The sequence below is a fragment of the Carassius auratus genome, chromosome 31, assembly GCF_003368295.1.
Source record: "Carassius auratus strain Wakin chromosome 31, ASM336829v1, whole genome shotgun sequence".
Taxonomy (NCBI): Eukaryota; Metazoa; Chordata; class Actinopteri; order Cypriniformes; family Cyprinidae; genus Carassius; species Carassius auratus.
The window spans coordinates 18,676,263-18,695,699 of NC_039273.1; the positions used below are offsets into that span (position 1 = coordinate 18,676,263).

At 35.7% G+C, this 19,437-nt stretch overlaps 1 protein-coding gene across 2 annotated transcripts in view; it reads right to left on the bottom strand.

Annotated features, from left to right (window-relative positions):
- Positions 1 to 4,028: 4,028 nt before the first annotated feature.
- Positions 4,029 to 19,437, bottom strand: part of si:dkey-237i9.1 (SEC14-like protein 1) — a 109,584-nt gene continuing 94,175 nt past the window's right edge. For both annotated transcript variants that reach the window (XM_026213988.1, XM_026213989.1), the window contains exons 7-16: positions 18,849 to 18,958; positions 17,831 to 18,020; positions 10,794 to 10,882; positions 10,617 to 10,687; positions 10,360 to 10,531; positions 9,966 to 10,100; positions 9,648 to 9,782; positions 9,194 to 9,445; positions 8,803 to 8,981; positions 4,029 to 4,294 (exon numbers count right to left, since the gene is read on the bottom strand). In XM_026213988.1, coding sequence (XP_026069773.1) covers positions 4,189 to 4,294; positions 8,803 to 8,981; positions 9,194 to 9,445; positions 9,648 to 9,782; positions 9,966 to 10,100; positions 10,360 to 10,531; positions 10,617 to 10,687; positions 10,794 to 10,882; positions 17,831 to 18,020; positions 18,849 to 18,958 — 1,439 coding nt within the window. In that variant the 3' untranslated portion in view covers positions 4,029 to 4,188. The remainder of the gene's footprint in view (positions 4,295 to 8,802; positions 8,982 to 9,193; positions 9,446 to 9,647; positions 9,783 to 9,965; positions 10,101 to 10,359; positions 10,532 to 10,616; positions 10,688 to 10,793; positions 10,883 to 17,830; positions 18,021 to 18,848; positions 18,959 to 19,437) is intronic.

Consider the following 19,437-nt stretch of genomic DNA (forward strand, 5'->3'; position numbering starts at 1 on the left):
GACTGTTTAAAAAAGATCCGGTTACATCGAATGATTCGTTCGCGAACCAGATATCACAAACTGCTTTGTTTTTAACTGTCTTACAACAGACACAGAAGAGAAGACAATGCTGAATAAAGTCGTAGTTTTTGCTATTTTTGGACCAAAATGTATTTTCGATGCTTCAAAAAATTCTAAATGACCATCTGATGTCTTACGGGTTTGAAACAACATGAGGGTAAGTTATTAATGACATAATTTTGCAAATTGGGCTAACTAACCCTAGTAACCGTTTTTTGTTTACAAGAAGTTACAGTCAAAGGAATTGTGATTGTCCTTTAGGTTAATTATTTGAAATAGTAAAAACAATATGTTCAAACTTTTGACTACTTTCTTTAATAGCTACATAACACAATACTTCTACTTTTACTTTCAGTACTTGAGTAGTAAATTTTAAAATAGACTACTTGCAATACTTAAGTACAAAAAATGTTGAATACTTTAGTACTTCTACTTAAGTGTGGTGCTTAAAGAGCACTTCAACTTCTACTCAAGTCACTTTTTTGATAGAGCACTTGTACTTTTACTCAAGTATGGGTCTCTAGTACTTTATACATCTCTGTAAACAATACGGTAACACCATTTCAGGTTTAACAGTATTTCCTTAAATGTACAGATTAATACCATAATTTAACTGATATAATATTAATATACCAACTTAGTGAAGTATTGAACAACAAATCTCAAAATGCAATCATGATAGTTCATTTGTCGAAGACTGTAGACTTTATGGGTGAGGAATTTAAATCTTTATCAACGAGAGTCAAGACAAATGTAAAGGTATTGCAAATTGAGCAAATTGAATTGATCAGGCTGAGACTTACACTAGGTGCTGGTACTTGAGGATGAACAACCTCAAAGAATCAGGAGGAGAAAATATCAGAGCCAAAGTTCTTGAAATTCTCAGAATCCTCACTCCAGATGAAGCAGACAACATTCATTCCTACGTTTACACAACACAAAATCTGTTTTGTACCTTTGTAGTACACTGGTAACCACCAAAAGCAGGTGGTGATGAGAAAGTCACATGATGAAACAAGGCCCATCACAAACAGCTTTTAAATAATAAGATACAAAGAAGGTGCACAGTGTAATTCACACAAGCACCATCATGGTGAGACTCATTAAACTGAAATACGCAATAAACATTAATTTGACAAAATTATATGTAACATACAACCCTAATAAACATAAGATATCTAACAGTCTAAGAGTAAAGTTTGATTTTCAATCCAAAATTTATTTTGAAAGAACTTGAGGCAAAATTACTTAATGCAGACTCTTTGCAACAGCTGGTAGAAGTCTTCTAAGTATAAATTGTGATCTAAGTAAACATACATTACTGAGCCCAATACTATACATGAAGCAAAGCAATATCTGTGTTTGTCTTTCTTTAAAGTTTTATTAGTTATCACACACACGCACACACACACACACACACAAAGGAGGAACACAACATAAGCATCTCTTTAATTCAAATTTAATAACTTTGAAAAATGTAAAGGTGCTGAAATTGTATATTATTTCAATATTATTTGACATACAGAGTTTAAACATATGTAACACAGGAGTATAGAAGTAGAGGGAGAAAACAATAGACAAACAGTTAATAGCCCTCATATACAGATGAGATCACTAACCCACGTGAGCATTATCATAATATAGAAAATATTCTATGATCATGTAAATCTAAAAGATCAAAACGCAAACACACAATTTCATTCAGCCGCTTCATTCTTTTTCTAATCTTTCTAAAATCAACTTACACAATGAGAATATTGGTGTTTGTTTGTGGAATGCTGGGTGGATGTGAAAGCCCCTATATTTACTTCCCTCAAACATATATTGTGTATATAGGTGTATAAGGAAGACTACAAGTGAGTGTGGTGTTTGTGTGTGTGTGTGTGTTTTTGGACACATCAGTGGCCCTTATACATTTACTGTATATATGTTTGTTTCTGTTAGCACAGACATACCACATTAGATGATTGAAAATGATAAGTGAAAGAAAGGGAAAAAACAAACATTCATACAAATCACAAAATTCTCGTCACAGTAAAGCATTACAGAGTTACACCAGACACATTTGTCTTATGTTGATTTTTGCATTAAAACAGCAATTTGTTAAAGATAAAAAATAAAAAAAAAATTGTACTGTAAATAGAATCTCTCACTTTTTCCTGAACTCTAGTATAAAATAAGTCTACTAACTGGTGCATGGTTAATGTTAAATTCTAGAACCGTAAGCTCTGAAACCTCCTACCTAATTGGCAGTTTGTAGTCAAATGACAGGATTTCAAAGTACACATGGTTCAGAATATGTGCTTCACGGGTGTTTAGAAGATTTAATGGATGGTAGCTTGATATAGGATTTCCATAGAAAACCAAATAGCATTTAAAGTTGTATTGCATTTACGACCACATGGCATGCTAAAAAAAAACATCCACTCATAAACTTAACAGTTGTAAAATAATCATAAAAAGCCTTCATTGCAAAATAAAATAATCCTCCTTTACTTTTTTTTTTTTTTAACCATTATTACACTTCCAGAATACTAGTACAATATAAATGTATCATTTTATGATCAACCTTCAGGGATTGACATGTAAAAACTTAAACTTGTTACATGTAAGTGTAACAATCTCCTTTTCCCTGAAGTATCCATGAGACCCGGACTAATAATGCAGAGAAATGAAGGAGAGGAGTATCTTCAGACTACTGGCTCCAGCATCATTCAAACAACTGGTTCATGTTAAATGTGAATTCATCCAATGTCCTTAGGTAAACCCTTATCTAGACACAGACACATATTCTCGCTGGACATTAATTAAGTGGGTGACACTAGTTTCTTGTGCAGGTTGTCAAACATCTTAGTCATCTGGATTAATGGACATGCTCTCATCCAGACAATTACTGAGCATTTTGTTTTAAATTGTGATAGATATTCTAAGCTGAACAAAGAGTCTTGTTTCACTGGAGTGTGTAACTTCACTCCATTTCAAGTTTTTGCTAATAGAAACTGTCAAACAAAGAGGCAAAATACCCCCCCAAAAAAACTAACAAACTTGTCTTTCCTTTTTATAATACAGAAAAAAATAAAAGAAAAACTAATTTACCTATTCTGTTGGTGCAATGATAAAATTCACTACAAAATTTACACAGCCTCTCTTCCAGTAAAGCTGTGATTAAAAAATGATTTGACCTATTAATATGAATGTCCATCCCATGCACTGATTGACTGACTGCATAGGAACTGATCAGCAGCAAGTCTGAGGTTCGATATCAAGGCATTTCCACAAAGCCAAAATTCAAGCTAACACTAGTAGTAAGCACTAAAGCAGTACTGTAACTATTTCACTAAACACTTTGCCATTTTCAAACCGCAAGTCTAGCCACAAACTAACAATGAAGAAACAAGCTTGTAGCACCCAAGAAGACTTAACCCAGTCTCCCCCAATATTTTATGAAAAATACAAATTCAAATAGTACAAATTCTTCTAAATTATTGCAGAAGCCCACCCAATGACCTAACAACAGTGTACCAAGAGGATGAGCTCCTAGTGATATGGCAAAACTAAGTGCATATAAGTATGTATGTGGAGTATTTGAGATGTGTAAGTGGGCGCATTTCAGGGTCTTTCCCTATTTGAAGAACATGTATTGCTTAGTTCAGCATGCAGCTCATGGGAAATGTAGAAATGCATGTTAAAGTGTGAGTTCATTTGGACACTCACACAAAGCACAATTGGCCTATTAACTGACCTGCAGCCCAGCTGAGCACTATGGAAAAGCAGCTTTAAGCCCTTCAAAAAAAAAAAAAAAAAAAAAAAAACACATAATAATAATAAAACCTGCCACCACCACATTCTTTTCAGGTAAGGATATTTTTATACTTCTATATATATATATATATATATATATATATATATATATATATATATATATATATATATATATATATATATATATATATATATATATATATATATTTTTTTTTTTTTTCTTTAGTTGTGCGAGCATGCTTCAGGTTTTTGACATTGAGTGATACAGGGTTGGGATTGATAACAGAGTAAGAATAGTAATGAGGTTTATTGAGAATCAAGAAACTGAACTAATAAAACATTTTAGAGCTTAAATTTCTTTCCATTCTACCTGGAGATCATAGAGCTGGACTGTGACTGGCTGGAGGATGTGGTGGCAGCGCTGAGCTGAGAAAAACCACTGTGACTGGATTCCAAACTGGTCATTGAGCCCCTGAGATTAGAACAGAATAGAATAGCATGTGAGAAATTAATATAAATATAATTCTATATACATAAAAAAAAAAAAAGGTCTAAGGAAAATGGCTAGATAAAATAATTTAATAAAAACCTTTTAGCTACACGACCTCATGCATACTGGTTTATCGGTGTTCATATACAGTTAAACAAATAGAGCTTAAGCAGGACATGCAGTTAGAAAAAAGCCAAACTAAGGCAAATAAGAAAAGTATTTGCCTTTTCTCATATTTGACATTAAAGTTACATGTGCAGAAAATAAACATTTATCTTAGAATAAAAGGTAATTAGTATCAATTTTCAAGTTATCAAAGCCCAAGTGAGTTTAGAATATGCACAAAAAACTATGTAAACATTATAGGCAGAGTATGATTTTTTCCCCCGTCCATTAACCAGTCATAAGACTTCTTAAAAAAAAAAAAAAAAAAAACATTTATTTAAATTAAATACCTTTGCTTACACAATAAACGCACACTTTAACACATTTGATTATCCTGGGCAGGGGTACCCAAACTCAGTCCTGGAGGGCAGGTGTCCTTGCAGAGTTTAGCACCAGCTTGCCTCAACACACCAGACTGGAAGTTTCTAGTATGACTAGAAAGAGCTTGATTAGCTGGTTCGTTTAATTGGGGTTGGAGCTAAACTCTTTAGGACACTGACCTTCCAGGACCAAGTTTGGGCACCACGAATCTTGGGCATTTGTTGGCTGGTGGGCAAAAAGTAAATACTGTATCATACCCTGCTTAATCAAATAGCCTTTAATCAGCAGAAATATCTGGCAAGCATCTAGCCAGAACATTTTATTAATATTGAATAGTCCTGTTCTTCAGGATTTGAGAACACATTAATCAGACTGCCTTGTTAAAGCTCACATAAATGCCACGTTAAAGCTTTTTCACACCAAGTCTGATGCAGTAAATGACACAAAAGTTTGCAAACAAACCTTTTAGCAGAGTAAAAATTTCTTCACAATTTTCTGAAATAAATAAAAATTTGCATGCCTGAATCAAAATGCACTCCAGTCATTCACATGCTTTAATGCAAAATACAACCCACCACTTAAATAGAAATGTTGTCACTCTTCTGGAATAGAACTATGGAAATAGTAAAAATGGTGTGACTAAAAATCACTGTGATATAGGAATACCAAGGTATTTTGGTAATAAGTGGTCAAATACTTCTATTATACATAAATGATTAACACAGATATGCAACAAACAAGATATAAGGCAAGTATATTAAAATCCCTTTGCCATATCACATATTTTCCTTGATTGTTTGTTGCCACAGTTTTTAATCATACAGTCCTATGTAAAAGTTCCATGTAAACTCAACCTACTCTCCGTAACGAAAGGTAAAAAAATGACAAAAGGTCAGACTTGGTGTGAACAGGCATTTTAAAAAACCTTTATAAAACATTTTATAAATATTACCCTGAAACTGGACAATGCAATAAATATTGAACACAGCCAAGAACATATTGGAGTTTCAGAAAATATACATACACACTAACACAGTATGGCTGTAAAATGTTGTTTACACAGGCGGGGTAGGAAGGCAACAAGGCACATCCAAATCCAATGATCGTGTCACATCTGAAATAACTTAATCTGATAGATTTTTGAAGGCAGATTAGATGTGGACCACTGATCTATGACTGGATCGCTCATTTCTTTCTAAACTGCCAACAGGCAGTGAAGCCACCCGAAGTGTTCGATGCGCCATTTTACTAATCCTTACCAGCAGAGAGCACCATTAAGTCACATGCAAACCAATGACTTAAAATCACCTGATCTGAAGTAAATCGGTCAAACGGGATTAGTTTTTATGTTTTGTGTATGTAAATTAATGTTTACTTTAGATGTTATCTGCAGTGTTTATGTTCTTTTTGGGCAGGATAAGCGATATATTTAAATCATTTAGGTGGGTGTGTCTGCTGCAGACACGGGTAATTGATCCAACACAAAATATAGCTTATTTCTTTATGAACAATTGTTCAGGAATTATTAAACAAGAACATATTAGTATCAGAAATGGATTTTAATATTTTATATTTGAATAATACAATAGCCTCTGTTAATATTGCTCTATAATGAAATGAAAAGCTTAACTTACCATCTTGGAAATAAATCTTTGTCTTTCAATCCGTACTGTAGATACTTAGTTATTTCTCTGAATAAATTATGCTGTGTATATTTTTACTGTCCTGATTAAGCAACATCGGTTTCTCTCCAAGATCGCGCAAATGTTTATTACCATTTCCATGTAAATGTTGTACGCTAAATAAATAATTAAATTTACCACCACTTAAATCATTACCTGCTTCAAAATGAATGCTGTTAACGAAATAATTGTTACAATATTTGCAGTTAGCTACTGTACGAATAAAAACAGTATATAAACAATGAATAACTGTAATAACTGTAAATAAAGGTATGTGTGTATACAAAGCATAAATCTTTCTTCAGATTTCAGAATGAGCACCTTTGTCATTTGTTATATGTTGAGGTCGTGTCTGTCTGATATTTATCATGTTCATGATGTTCACTACTATAATGAACGTAGCTTTTTAATAAGTAGGGGAAATTCCCGACATTTAAAAAAAATAACCGTTTACATGCCTAGGGTGTTTGCATAGTTAAAATGTACAGGGATACTTCAGATTTAAAAACGCTGACTTAGGTAATGTTCTCAAAATCATACAATATCCTATTAATTCAACAGAACGTTTACGCACACTAGGGATTACCAATATGGCGGCGTGGCGGCTTCCCTTTCATGACGTCATGAGCAATCCCATTCTATATTACAGATCAGTGATGTGGACCTATTCTTCTCTACCTTTCATATTCCACAAACGTGCTGTTCAATTCTGTAACAATTCATGTTACGACTGATTCTCAATTTGTATGCATTTTATATTGTCATTTGTAGTGATAAATTAGAATTATAGGAGCTGAATATTCATTTAATCACCACCAAAGCTCTCTCTGTTCTGCTACAGATGTTTAAATGGTTAAGCTGCTTCAGAAGTCTGTCCAAAATCAGTTTGGTGAGGTACCTTCATGCACAAACTCTACCTGCAAAGTCATTGCCTCATAGGGCAGTGAGGCATCAAGTCAACTGCCTAAGCTTTCAGTGACACCCTATAAGGCCAAAAGTTTTGGGACACATTTCTTAATTATTGAATGAAGGTGTTTCAATCAGATTCATTGCCGCAGGTGTATAAAATCAAACACCTAGCCACACGGTCTACATTCTGAATAGCTCAGTGAATTCACGTGTGGTACTGTGCTACGGTAAGTTCATAAATTTCATCCCTGTTACAACTTCCATGGTCAACTGTAAGTGTTCTTATTGGAAAGTGAAAGCATTCAGGAACAACAGCAACTCAGCCATAAATAAAACCACATGAAGTCACAGAGCAGGGTCACAGACTTCCGAGACGCATAGAATATAAAACCTGATTTCATGGTTGAAGCGTTCCAAACTTCCCTTGGCATTAAAATTAGCTCAAAAGCTGCATTTGTGTTTATGCTGCAAACTATGAAGTTATTCTAACTCAATGTAGTTTTTGGGTTGAACATAATTTAATTAGGGGTTGTCAGAACTCCAAAAGATTGATGGAAACAGCTCCATTGAAGTCCCCATCGGACACCTTCAGGATGAATTGGAATTTCTCATACAACATCAGTGCCTGACCTCAGAAAAGTTCTTCTGGATGAATGGGCAAAAATGACCACAGTTCCACACTCCAAATCTTGTGGACTGCTTTCCCAGAAGCTGTTATAGCTGCAAAGGGGGATCAACTCCTTATTCATTTATAATGTAATGTCATAAACCCCTGATTGTGTGATGGCCAGGTGTCCCAATACATTTGTCCATAGTGTATATGATCAGTTTACAAATTACTATTAGAAGTAATTTTGGAGGAAGGTTCTTAATAGGAAACGTTTATGTCATATTCATGTAGGCATATCATTAGTTGTACTACATCTGCCTGCACACAGTGAATGCAGAGTTAGAGGGTGAAACTCAAGCCAAGCATTGAGCAGACAGAATTAACTGAGCTTTGTTAGCATGATGACAATGCTAACAATCACCATCCACTGACACAGCACAGTTGTTAAGCTAACAGCAAACAAGTTCACTTACAAACTCTGCACATCGCAGCAAGCCGTTCTTTACAAGGAGAAAAGAAAGGAAGGTGGTCGTGTGCAGAAGGGAGAGAAAGAGAAAAAAAGCAGCAGGCTTGGACACTGCTCATAACTATTTAGCTTTATAAGGCAATACAGGTAAAACATAGACAACCAAAACAGAAAAGTAATAGCCAGTTTAAATAAAGATGCTGGAATTGTGACCAAAACAAAAAAACACACTTTCAAGTTATTTTGATTAAAATAAAATTGTAAATGAAAATAACTAGGCAGTGATGAAATGATAACAACAAATATCACACAATTCAGTACTGTTCAGAATGTTTACCTAAAGTCCTCTGAGCCAAGAACCTCAGTGTAGTACATGACTTTGCACTTGTGAGAGGACACCTGCAGAGTAGCCAGAACATCGTCTACCCGAGGTAGGTTTGTGGTGGCGCATGCTGGCATAGAGTGGAACTTCCATTGCAAAATATAGAAACCTGGCCAGCGTGTCACATGTGATCCCTAAAGGGTTTATACCGGTAAATATATTAGCAGAGTGATTAAAACAAAGGAAGGAAAGAAAAAAATGAAAGACAACCCTTAACTCTCTCTCTCTCACACATGCATTAACATTGTCTTAAAGGTACAGAAGCAAAGTATGGTATGACTACTATAAACCTTTACTATGGCATCTTTATCAGCATATAATTGGATGCTGGTTGTAACTGAGATACCTGCACGCTTTCTCCCTCTTTGCAGGTGAGGGGTGACTCCACCATGCTGTAGTCCTGTCCCAGCAGCCAGGATTTATCTATAAGCTGCACGTTGTTGCCAGCAGGAGAGGTGATGCCATGGGTAGCCAGTGGATCTTTCCTTGGCGGCTGTGGAGCTCGTTTAGAGTGGTAGATATTGAAGATCACATCACCTTTACATACATCAAAGTCCCAAGTGATGACTGAGGAGGCATCGATGATCTCAATAAGTAGCTATAGGGGGAGATATAAAAAAGGCAATTATTCTTTAACTAAAACTGTAGTTTCATTGATGTCCAGGTGGTATTCTGCTTTAAAAATAATAATAATAATAATAATAAATAAATAATCCATAAATCATAAATTGTGTGTTCACACTTTGTAAATGTACAAAACAAAAAACTCAAAGTTTTGTTTTTTAATGCATGAGTCTGACCTCATGTGGTGCTCCTTTGAAGATGCTGGCACTCTGGTAAATAGTCTCCGTCCACAGCCTGATCTCATCATTCTCCAGTTCTTCTGCAGTTCTGTACAGAGACTTGGGAACCAAGCCACCCTCTGGCACTTCACACTGCACATATTTCACAGTGCCATAACTTCAATTCAATAAGCCACTAAAACCATATACTAAGGTGAGACACATAATACCCAAGTTTGAATGCATGCAGATCTTACTTGGAGCCAGTTTTGCTGTATTATGCAAGTGAATAGATACCATTCAGTCACAAAATATAGTGAAAATAAAATTACACACCATACACTCTCCTCCAAGGAAGTCAGGGATGATCTCTTTATCAATGTAGTCCACAAGACCGCCAGGGCCCTGGTAGTCATTTCCTGCATAGATCAGAAACTTCTTTCGTGTATTCTCATCAATGAATGGGCTCACCTGTGAAGATATAAGAGAAGAAAAGCAAGATTGATAAATACATGATATGCTTGTGAGTTAAATCAGGCTACTGAGAGTTTAAACTTCATAAATGAGACATATAACTTTTTTTTTTTTTTTTATAAAGGACAGCGAATATAAGAGGGTTAATAACCTGAACAAATAAATGTGGCATGTCATGTTAAAATGCCATTCCTATCTCTAGATTTTAGCAGAGAATAACAATTTTAAAGCAAAAGCAAACAGCGGTGTCTCTAACCAGCGTCCACAGGACAGGAAAGACTCTGGGAGCTCTGAGGATGAGTAGACGGCCCAGGGTTTCTGGGTAATTGGCCTCCACCACCTCAATAATCCTCAGCAGAGCTTTGACTCCAGGACGCCACAGATGCCTCATATTGAGCCCCTCAAGATCGACAAGACATGTCCAACAACTACAGGATGAGAAAATGTGAATACAAACACATTTTTAGGGCGCCTCTGGTTGCCAAAGAAAACTCTTGTTGGTCCTGACAGTACCTAATTGGTCGACCAAAGACTTTGGTGTTCTCCTCACAGCGTCTCAGACCCTCTTCGTTGATTGACAGCACCTTCAAATTCATATATGCTGTTAGACTCTGCACTATTCATTTGAATGTATATGAATTGAACACACCAGAGAGCATGATGGAAAATGTAGATTATTGAATCTCTTACATGTCTGAGCAGGGATTCTTCTCCAAGTGCTCGAACCAGTCCTTTAGTGTCCATATGTCCTAGGCGTAGGATATACAGAGGACGGCCATCTGTAGAAACACAATATTTAAATAAGTCTTACACCGTGTCTACACCGGACACAACAAAATAGAAATAGAACCTATGGCTGCATTAACACTGCATGTCTTAATGCACAGATCCGATCTTTTGACCATATCCGATTTTTAGGCCCATCTGTTTAAATTCAGTTTAGATACGACTGGTATCCAATATGTGTTTACATAAATTATTCAGAATGATCGCACATGGTAGATCCTTGGGTTTTGAATGGCGTGCTGTTGAAATTATTTATAGAATTCACGTCAAGTGGTCATTTGACTACTATTAAGTTGCAAATGGAACTCAAGTTGGGGGGTAATAAACTAACATATACACTGACCTGAACGATATGTGTTCACTTTAAAAAGTTCTAATCAACTTATTAGAGAAGGTGTCCTTTTTAAGGTGTTAGCTGCATTTCAGGGGAAGGGTCCAAAGACCCTTTGGTTTGATGAGGGGGCATAAGATATTATTTGTTAAATATAACAAATAAGTTGCGTCTCTGATCGGTCCAAATGCAACATAAAATTTACAATTTACAACATAAAATAGGCATAAAATAGGGCTGGACGATTATGGCCTAAAATCAAAACCTCGATTAATTCAACATTTTACCTCGATTACGATCAATGAACGATTATTTTGTTTCTGTTTTGTTTTTTTGCCCTAATAGTTCACTGACAAGGTTTGTACTGTAAGCCGGGCCATAGCTGGGGTTAGCAGGGCCCCGGTACAGGTTGTACCAGTGGGCCCTGTTTGAAAGTGTTTAATTTGTATGTTCATTCTGTTTATTTGTTGGTGCTATTTACACAGTGTTTAAGTTTTTTCAAGTTTGTAAGTGTCCAGGTACATAAACCGAATAATTAAATGTAAAATAGCACTGTAAAAATTAAACCTACAGTCAAACCAAAATTTATTAAGACTGTTCTGACTCCTATCAGTGTCAGTGCCTTGTTAATGTTATGTATCTGGTGGTATTTGGAGTTATTGCACTTGTAAGGAGATCGTCAACAGGTGTACATGCAGACTGAATGCTCCATCACTAGCGTTATTTGTCTATCCTTGGAATAGATCCATCAGTGAGTATGGTCCCTCTGTTGTTTAAGAAGTTAAAACGTGTAGACATTCTACTACTGTTGTTTAAAAGCATCTATTTTCTGTGAAAATCTGGTTAATGCTAATCGTGAGGCTAACCGCTAGCATGTATTTAGCTAGGCTATATATTCAGGGTTAGCAGGCTGTTAAGCCTCATTTATGATTATTCATTTGCCTGTGTTTTATTTAGCCCATTTATTTATGTTCTTTGAGTATATTACATATTGCATATTGTAATATGTGCTGTGGTTATTATATTTATGTTGATGCTGCACATATTTGATTGTAACAGTGTTTTTAATTTATACTGTATTGCAGTTTTACAAAAAAGAAAACAACCAAGATTTCAGTAAAGAAAACACTCAACCTGGAGTCAAGCTTACTGAGTCTTATTGTTGATGTTCGCTATCTTTCTAACAATACAGAGACATATCTGCCAGGACAGAATACAGACACCTTCAACATTTCTCACATTATCAGTTTATTTTCTATAGTTTAGAAAATGGTAATAAAATATGACAAGAACTCAGAGTTAAACTGTCAGAACAAATTCATCTTGATAATTTCACATAACTTTGATTGTAATCCATTACATATCTTTCTATCAAACAAAACTTAATACAACAGTCAATACTTTGTTGGCCAATTAACAAGCAATGAAGAATAATTGTGTTCAGTGTGAAAAGGTTGCATTAGCAATTCCGCAAAGGAGAGCTCAGTTCAGTGTTACTCTGCGTGCGCACCGAGCACAGCACAAGTAACCAGCAAGTAACCAGCTGCTCAGTTCAGCTTTTCCGCGTCGTGTTTGAATGCTTTTAAGTTTTTAAAATGGTTAAATTGGCAAGTGGCAAGGCTTAATAACACGTGAAAATGATACACTTTCATGACGACACGCAGCAGCGTTCTGCCAACTGTCCTGAGCGTCTTTTTAGAATGGCCCCAGCCAGATGGTTGAGATCAACCATTAAAGGTGGGATATTTTTTCCTATTGAAAGCAATCTGACATCATAGCTCACCATCTGCATTTATTTTATATATTTTCGTAACATTTCTTATAGATTATTGCTCGGTGTAAGAGATAAATAAAGATCAGATAAAGATAAATTGGCACAAGTAGCCTACCAGTACGAGTGATTGCATGTGTGAATTAGTCATACCGTCTCTATATTATTGTGAAGCTGTAGGTTGTAAATAGCCTTCAAAAGTAGAAAAATATGCTATAGGTTTTGCGATTCTAAGCTACTTTAGTAATAAATCACAGAACAGCACTGACTAGTTTTTGCGTTCCTCTGTGCGCACTATCTTCACAGCTGTTTATATGAGTGTTCGTGCCACAATGCAGCTGCGCGAACATGGTAGCTCGATATAATAAAACACTTCCGATCGTCTAATCACTTGAATGTCCAAACCATATAACAAATACTGGACAGGGTAGAGTCATGTGGCTACACACGTGGTAGTATGTTTTTTAGGGGGAAGTATTAACAGGATTGAAAAAACTAAATAACCGACATGGGAAAATGAAGCCAGTTAGAGGTTCTGAATTTCGGTTTCGATTACTTTTTTAATTAATCATCCAGCCCTAGCATATAATATATTAATTGATCTTGCTAATAATTCGTAAAAATAAATAATTTTGTCTACTAAGCTCTGATAATGTATGAATATATTAGACTAACCAAGAAACGGAACCATGGAAGTGTCTTTCATTTTAAATGTATGGTTCACCCCCCATAAATTTTAATTCTATCATAATTTGCTCAGGCTTTTCTAAAACTGCATAAAGTTCTTCTGTTGAATACAAGAGAAGACACTTTGAAGAATGCGGGCAACTAAACAGCTGCTGCCTGGTCTTCAGTAACCTAAAAAAAAAAAAAATGCTATCAGATTCATTGAGGACCAGAAACTCTTTGGTTACGCATTACTCAAAGCATCTTCTTTTAGGTTTAATAGAAAAAAAAAAGAAATTATTACAAGTTTGTAACAACATTTGGGTTTGTAAACGATGACGGAATTTAAATTTTTGGATGAACTATCCCTTTAAGTTAGACAGTCCATCGTGAACAACCTCTTCTCTGCAAACTGTTTGTCATCATTAGTTACTAGACAGATCCCATTGATAACTTTTCCATTCAGCCATACATCTGGTGAGTCTTGTTTTCAAAGGGCAGACGTCAGTTCTGGATGATTTAAACCACGCAGGTAAGTTGAATACAGACCAAACATTACCTGTTAGATTAACCCAAAACGAATTACATTTTATGTTTAACCACTAAAGAGACATCAGAGCCAGAGACAAATATCAGAAGGTCTAGCCGAGGTGAGAGTGCTCTCAGCGGATACATGATCACTGAGCTCCCGGTGATCGCATGGAGCTGACCATCTCCGAAATTGGTGAAACACATTTTTAAAAAGTTTTAAACAACTACATTCTTGCCTGAAATACTTTTAAAATTACATTTCATGACACAATAACAGTAATATTTTGAAAATTATTCAATCAGGAACTCAACCAATCAGCATGTTTAGCGCCCAAGTCCCGCCCCCGAAAGTTTTGGAACTTTAAAAAAGTACTACCTCGCCAGCAGGGACTTTCTGAGGGGGATTTTTTTTACCCGGAACTTTATTTAGTTCCTGCATCCTGTGGTGGAAACACACTGAGTACCGCCCCAAAGTCCCTAGTTCCTGGGTAAAGTTCCTTCAGTCAGGGTTTCTGCAGGGTTTAATCAGTCAAATTTAAGACTTTTTAAGACCCTTTTATGACTATTAGGATTTGAATCTATGACCTACACGAATTACAATAAATAACTTCAGTCATTAAAACTCCTTTCAAAAGTCTTTTATTATTGACTTTAATTGAAAGAAACCAGTTTTATTATTTAAAGAGTTATTCTATTATTTCTTAAGATTAAGAAACTAAAGCCTTCGCCTTCTTTTTTTGTGAGTATCAAGAAACACAGGAACACTTAACAATTGTAACATTGTAAAGTAACATTGTAAATTGACAATTATTTTATGGCATTACTTTCCAAAATAACAAGTGTTATTGGTGTTTGGTCACAGTATACAGTTGTACCAGTGGGCCCTGTCTAAAATCGTTTAATTTGTATGTTCGTTAATTTTTATTTATTTTTGCTATTTACACAATGTTTAAGTTTTTTTTCAAGTTTGTAGGTGTCCAGGTACAGAAACCGAATAATTAAATGCAGGGCTCTGAACCGGTTCAAGGAACGAAAACGAAAACCGGAAACGAACGATATTTTGACAGGAACAGAACCAGAAACAGAAACAAAATTAATTTTTTTAGTTCCGAACAGAATTGAAAATTTGAAATGGACATTAACTGGTTAATACCGTTATTTTATCGTTCTGTTTAATATTTAAAATTTGCCGTCAACCAATCACAAATTCCAGCAGTACAGCATACGCAAATGTGACGCTGAAGCAGCGAGTGAAATGTCCGCTCAACTGTGAACTCAGTCGAGTCTCAATGGCAATGCACCGCCTTCAGGGCCGGATTAAGACCAAAGTGGGCCTGATGACGCAGCGCAAAAAGGTCCTATTTTTGGTAGGCATTGGTGCATGTGCATACTACACTCAAGTAGAGACCCGCATCCCCGCAAGAGTACCGCAGGACCCAGCGCAACCGAGTGAGTCGCGGGACAATATTTGATTGGTGAATGCAGACGCGGGCGGCAAGATATTATTGTGTGCGGGTTGCGGGAAAATAAAGTTATTTGCGGGACTCCCGCAAAGTGGAAATATCTAGCAAAATAAAATTACTAAAAACAGATAAACCTTTATTTCTAATAGACTAAAATAAAATAAAATAAAATAAAATAGACTTTGCGGAATGGGAGGATGCTGATGAAACCATGGACAGCGACGTGTAATTCCATTCCGAAATAGCGAGAGATCCAGTGGTGGAAAAGGCGATATCAAGAGTTTCGAAGATTAAGCAAAGTAACACGCCATGTAGGCTACTTTTCATTCCAGCTCCCAGCGCACCATTGGAGAGGGCTTTCAGTAATTGCGGTCGCATAAGTGCGCAGAGATGGATTAATCTGAAGCCCTCATCAATGAACGACATGCTATTCCTTCACGGACTACATTAGTCGTCGTAGTCTACAATTTTTTGTAAAATTCCATTTATTTTTAATTATTTATTTATTTTGCTAAATATTTAAAATTGGTCTATTTTGTTATTGAGGAAAAATGATTTTTTTTGTTTGTTTAATGTTTGAGGAAAATAAGCCATTCTTAAGCAGTATAGGCTAATTTTCCTTTGAACATTAAATAAATCCAGGTTTATTATTATTATATAATTCATTAGGCTATACTATAGCCTAATAGGTATATTTTTTTATTTACATTTCTTACTTTTTTACTGTATTTCTATGTTCTATGTTCTAAATTCCTCTTTTAAATTTATATTCAACAGGGGAGCAATTGAAAACATAACGAGTAGCAGGCAGAATATGCAATGCATAGAAAAAAAAAAACTAAAAAAAAAAACTAAAAAAAAAAAAAAAAATTATTCTTTACCCGCAGGAATTTGCAGGCGGTAGCGGGACAAAACTTGATCATTCGTGCGTGGGAGCGGGAGAAAATAACATTTTTGTGGGAGCGGGATAAAATCTTGCGGGAGCGGGACAGAAAAATCCATCCCGCGCGGTCTCTACACTCAAGCGCCAGCATGCTTAGCTTTTTCCTGCCCAACCGAGGACCGCAGCTCTCCTTCGATTATTCCCAACTTTGAGAAGCTCCGCTCGCCAGTCACTGGACATCATCATGCACAGATAGATGCGCTAAACAATTTCGACATATGGAAACATCTGAGAAAGATTTAACGATGACAAAAGCTCGTACAAGCTCTGCTGATTTGTTCACAGTCACCGGTTTCTGAGTGCAGCAAACTCAGATCAGCTGATTTTGACCGATTAATAACAAATGAATGCCATTGCGAGCGCATTTTGATGAAAGAACAAATTAATGGACTAGCATATCAATTTAAGACGTGACTAAATGTTTTTTATGACCTTGTATGGAAAATCCGGACGTTTTATGACTTTTTGACATTGACATTTTACGGCCTCCGTGGAAACCCTGTTCAGTGGAAACGCTAAAGAAAATGTGAGCAGGAGGTTCCCAGGACCAGGATTAAGAAGCACTGTCAAAATGAATAAGTCACTGAGTCAATAATACATTTGCAGTTGCTTGAGATGTAAAACGTTTCTGCTGCGACTTTAATATTTGCGTTGGCCAACCTCAGCAAATACAGACAATATTATGTCTAAAATATAACACAACATTAAGTTCTTATTTATTGAATTGTTGTTGTTTAAAATCAATATCAGATATGCACACACGCTATTAGGGACAAAAACAGCACCCGTGTGATAATGCACTCATTGCTCGAATTATATTGCTTAACCATATCATTCATATATAATATAAATATGAGAAAGTGTCATACAGGGGTGTTTTTCCTAAATATCTTGAATTTTAGGAGCATATAACTGCATTTAATAGGCTATATATTACGAACTGAGTTGTTGCACTGTGCAGACTAATTGGTGTATGACATCCAAGTACTGTTAGAGCTTTAGATAGCACATGGCTCTGCATGCTTTCAAATCTCATTACTTTTGATGTCATAAACTGATCGGTCTGAACAGTGCTTCTTCAAGTTGAACACACCTTATAAAATGTAAAATAATGCATGTGGGGCAGAGACGGGTCATGTGCGTTAATTGCATTAAAAATGCAAGACATGTATGTATTGGCTATGCATGAATGATAGAAATACCATTAGCTGACAGGGCATCACCATGCTCACTTACCCTTGTCGTGGTGGTGCCAGCCTCCGGTATAGTAATCGTGCAACACCTGAGGAGAGCTCCAGGTGTCCAGGAGGTAGTCTACCTGATGTTGCTTCCTCCAGGTCAGACTCTGACAAAGGATCTCCCGTGCCTTATCTATGTTGAAGTCCCGTGCACGCAGGAACCGTAGAATGTGCTCATCTTTTGGGATCTGATAGGACAGGAGGATAAACAACTAAGCTAGACAGGTAGGTTTTCTAGACTGCCACTGACTAAATGTGACCAGACGTAAAACTGATCATTGATGAATTTTCGGAATACATGGTGCTATACTTAAAAAATATATATATCCTTAATACATAAATTAAGTGCAATTTAGAAGAAAAGAAAAAATAACTATCACATAACAAAAAATATATATATGTTAAATTGATGGCTCTAATTATTAGAGTAATAATTATTAGATGGATCCAATATATATTTGTATATGTAATTATGCATTAAAGGGTTACTCCACCCTAAAATGAATATTGTTTCATTGATCACTTACCCCCATGTCTATCCAAACCCGTTGAAGTTTATCTTAGGAGCATAAATTAAGATATTCTGGATGAAAACCAGGAGGCTTGTGACCATCCCATTAACTGCCAAGTAAATAACACTGTCAAGGTCGGGTAAAGAACAAAAGACCTCGTAAGAATATTCCATCTGCCATCAACCGTAATGTTATGAAGTGAATATATATATATATATTTTTTTTCACGGATAAAGTATTCTCATCGCTTCATAACATCACGGTTGAACCACTGATGGTAGATTGACTATTCTGACTATGCTTTTCATACTTTTCTGGAGTGTAATTTACTTGGCAGTCTATGGGACACTCACAAGCCTCCCGGTTTTCACCCAAAATATCTTAAATTGCGTTCAGATGCCAATAATCTCAATGTCCACATATCAGGCATTACTCACACATCTCAATAGATAATGATCCATCTGACTGAACATCAAAAAGACTGAATATGCGTGCACAATTCACCTTGCCCTTGTGTGTCTCTTGTAACCAGCGGCGCAGGCGAATCAGACAGCTCTCCTGAAGCGGTGTGAGATCACCCAGATACCGTTTGATGTAGTCAGCATCCAGCTTATCTAAACATCGATAAAAAAAAAAAAAAGACATCTAGTACACCTTAAATTTTGTTTATATGTTAAGTTAAATTAACGTTTTTTTTGTTTTGTTTTTTACGCCAAGTTTTAATAAAATGAATAAATGATGCTTTATTTGTTGTATAGACGTGTTTTGAGGCAAAATACAAAAAGGAATGTAAAATGAATAGAATGTTCTTCAATATTAAGTATCACTCTAAAAAAATTACTCAAATGGTCCAGTTACCACAACTTAAATGCATGGTTGCAAGATAAAAATTATATTTTTATGTTGATTATTACATTAACTTAATATTGTGTGTAATTTAAACTCAAATTTCTGTGTTTATTAAATTTCTTTAAAAGTTAAGTTGTAGTAACTCAAAATTGTATTTGTTAATTTTGGAAATTGGGTAGTGGATTTTTTGTTGCCAGTATGTTTTGCATAGGACTGGATAAGGAGAGTAGGTGTTGAAATGAAA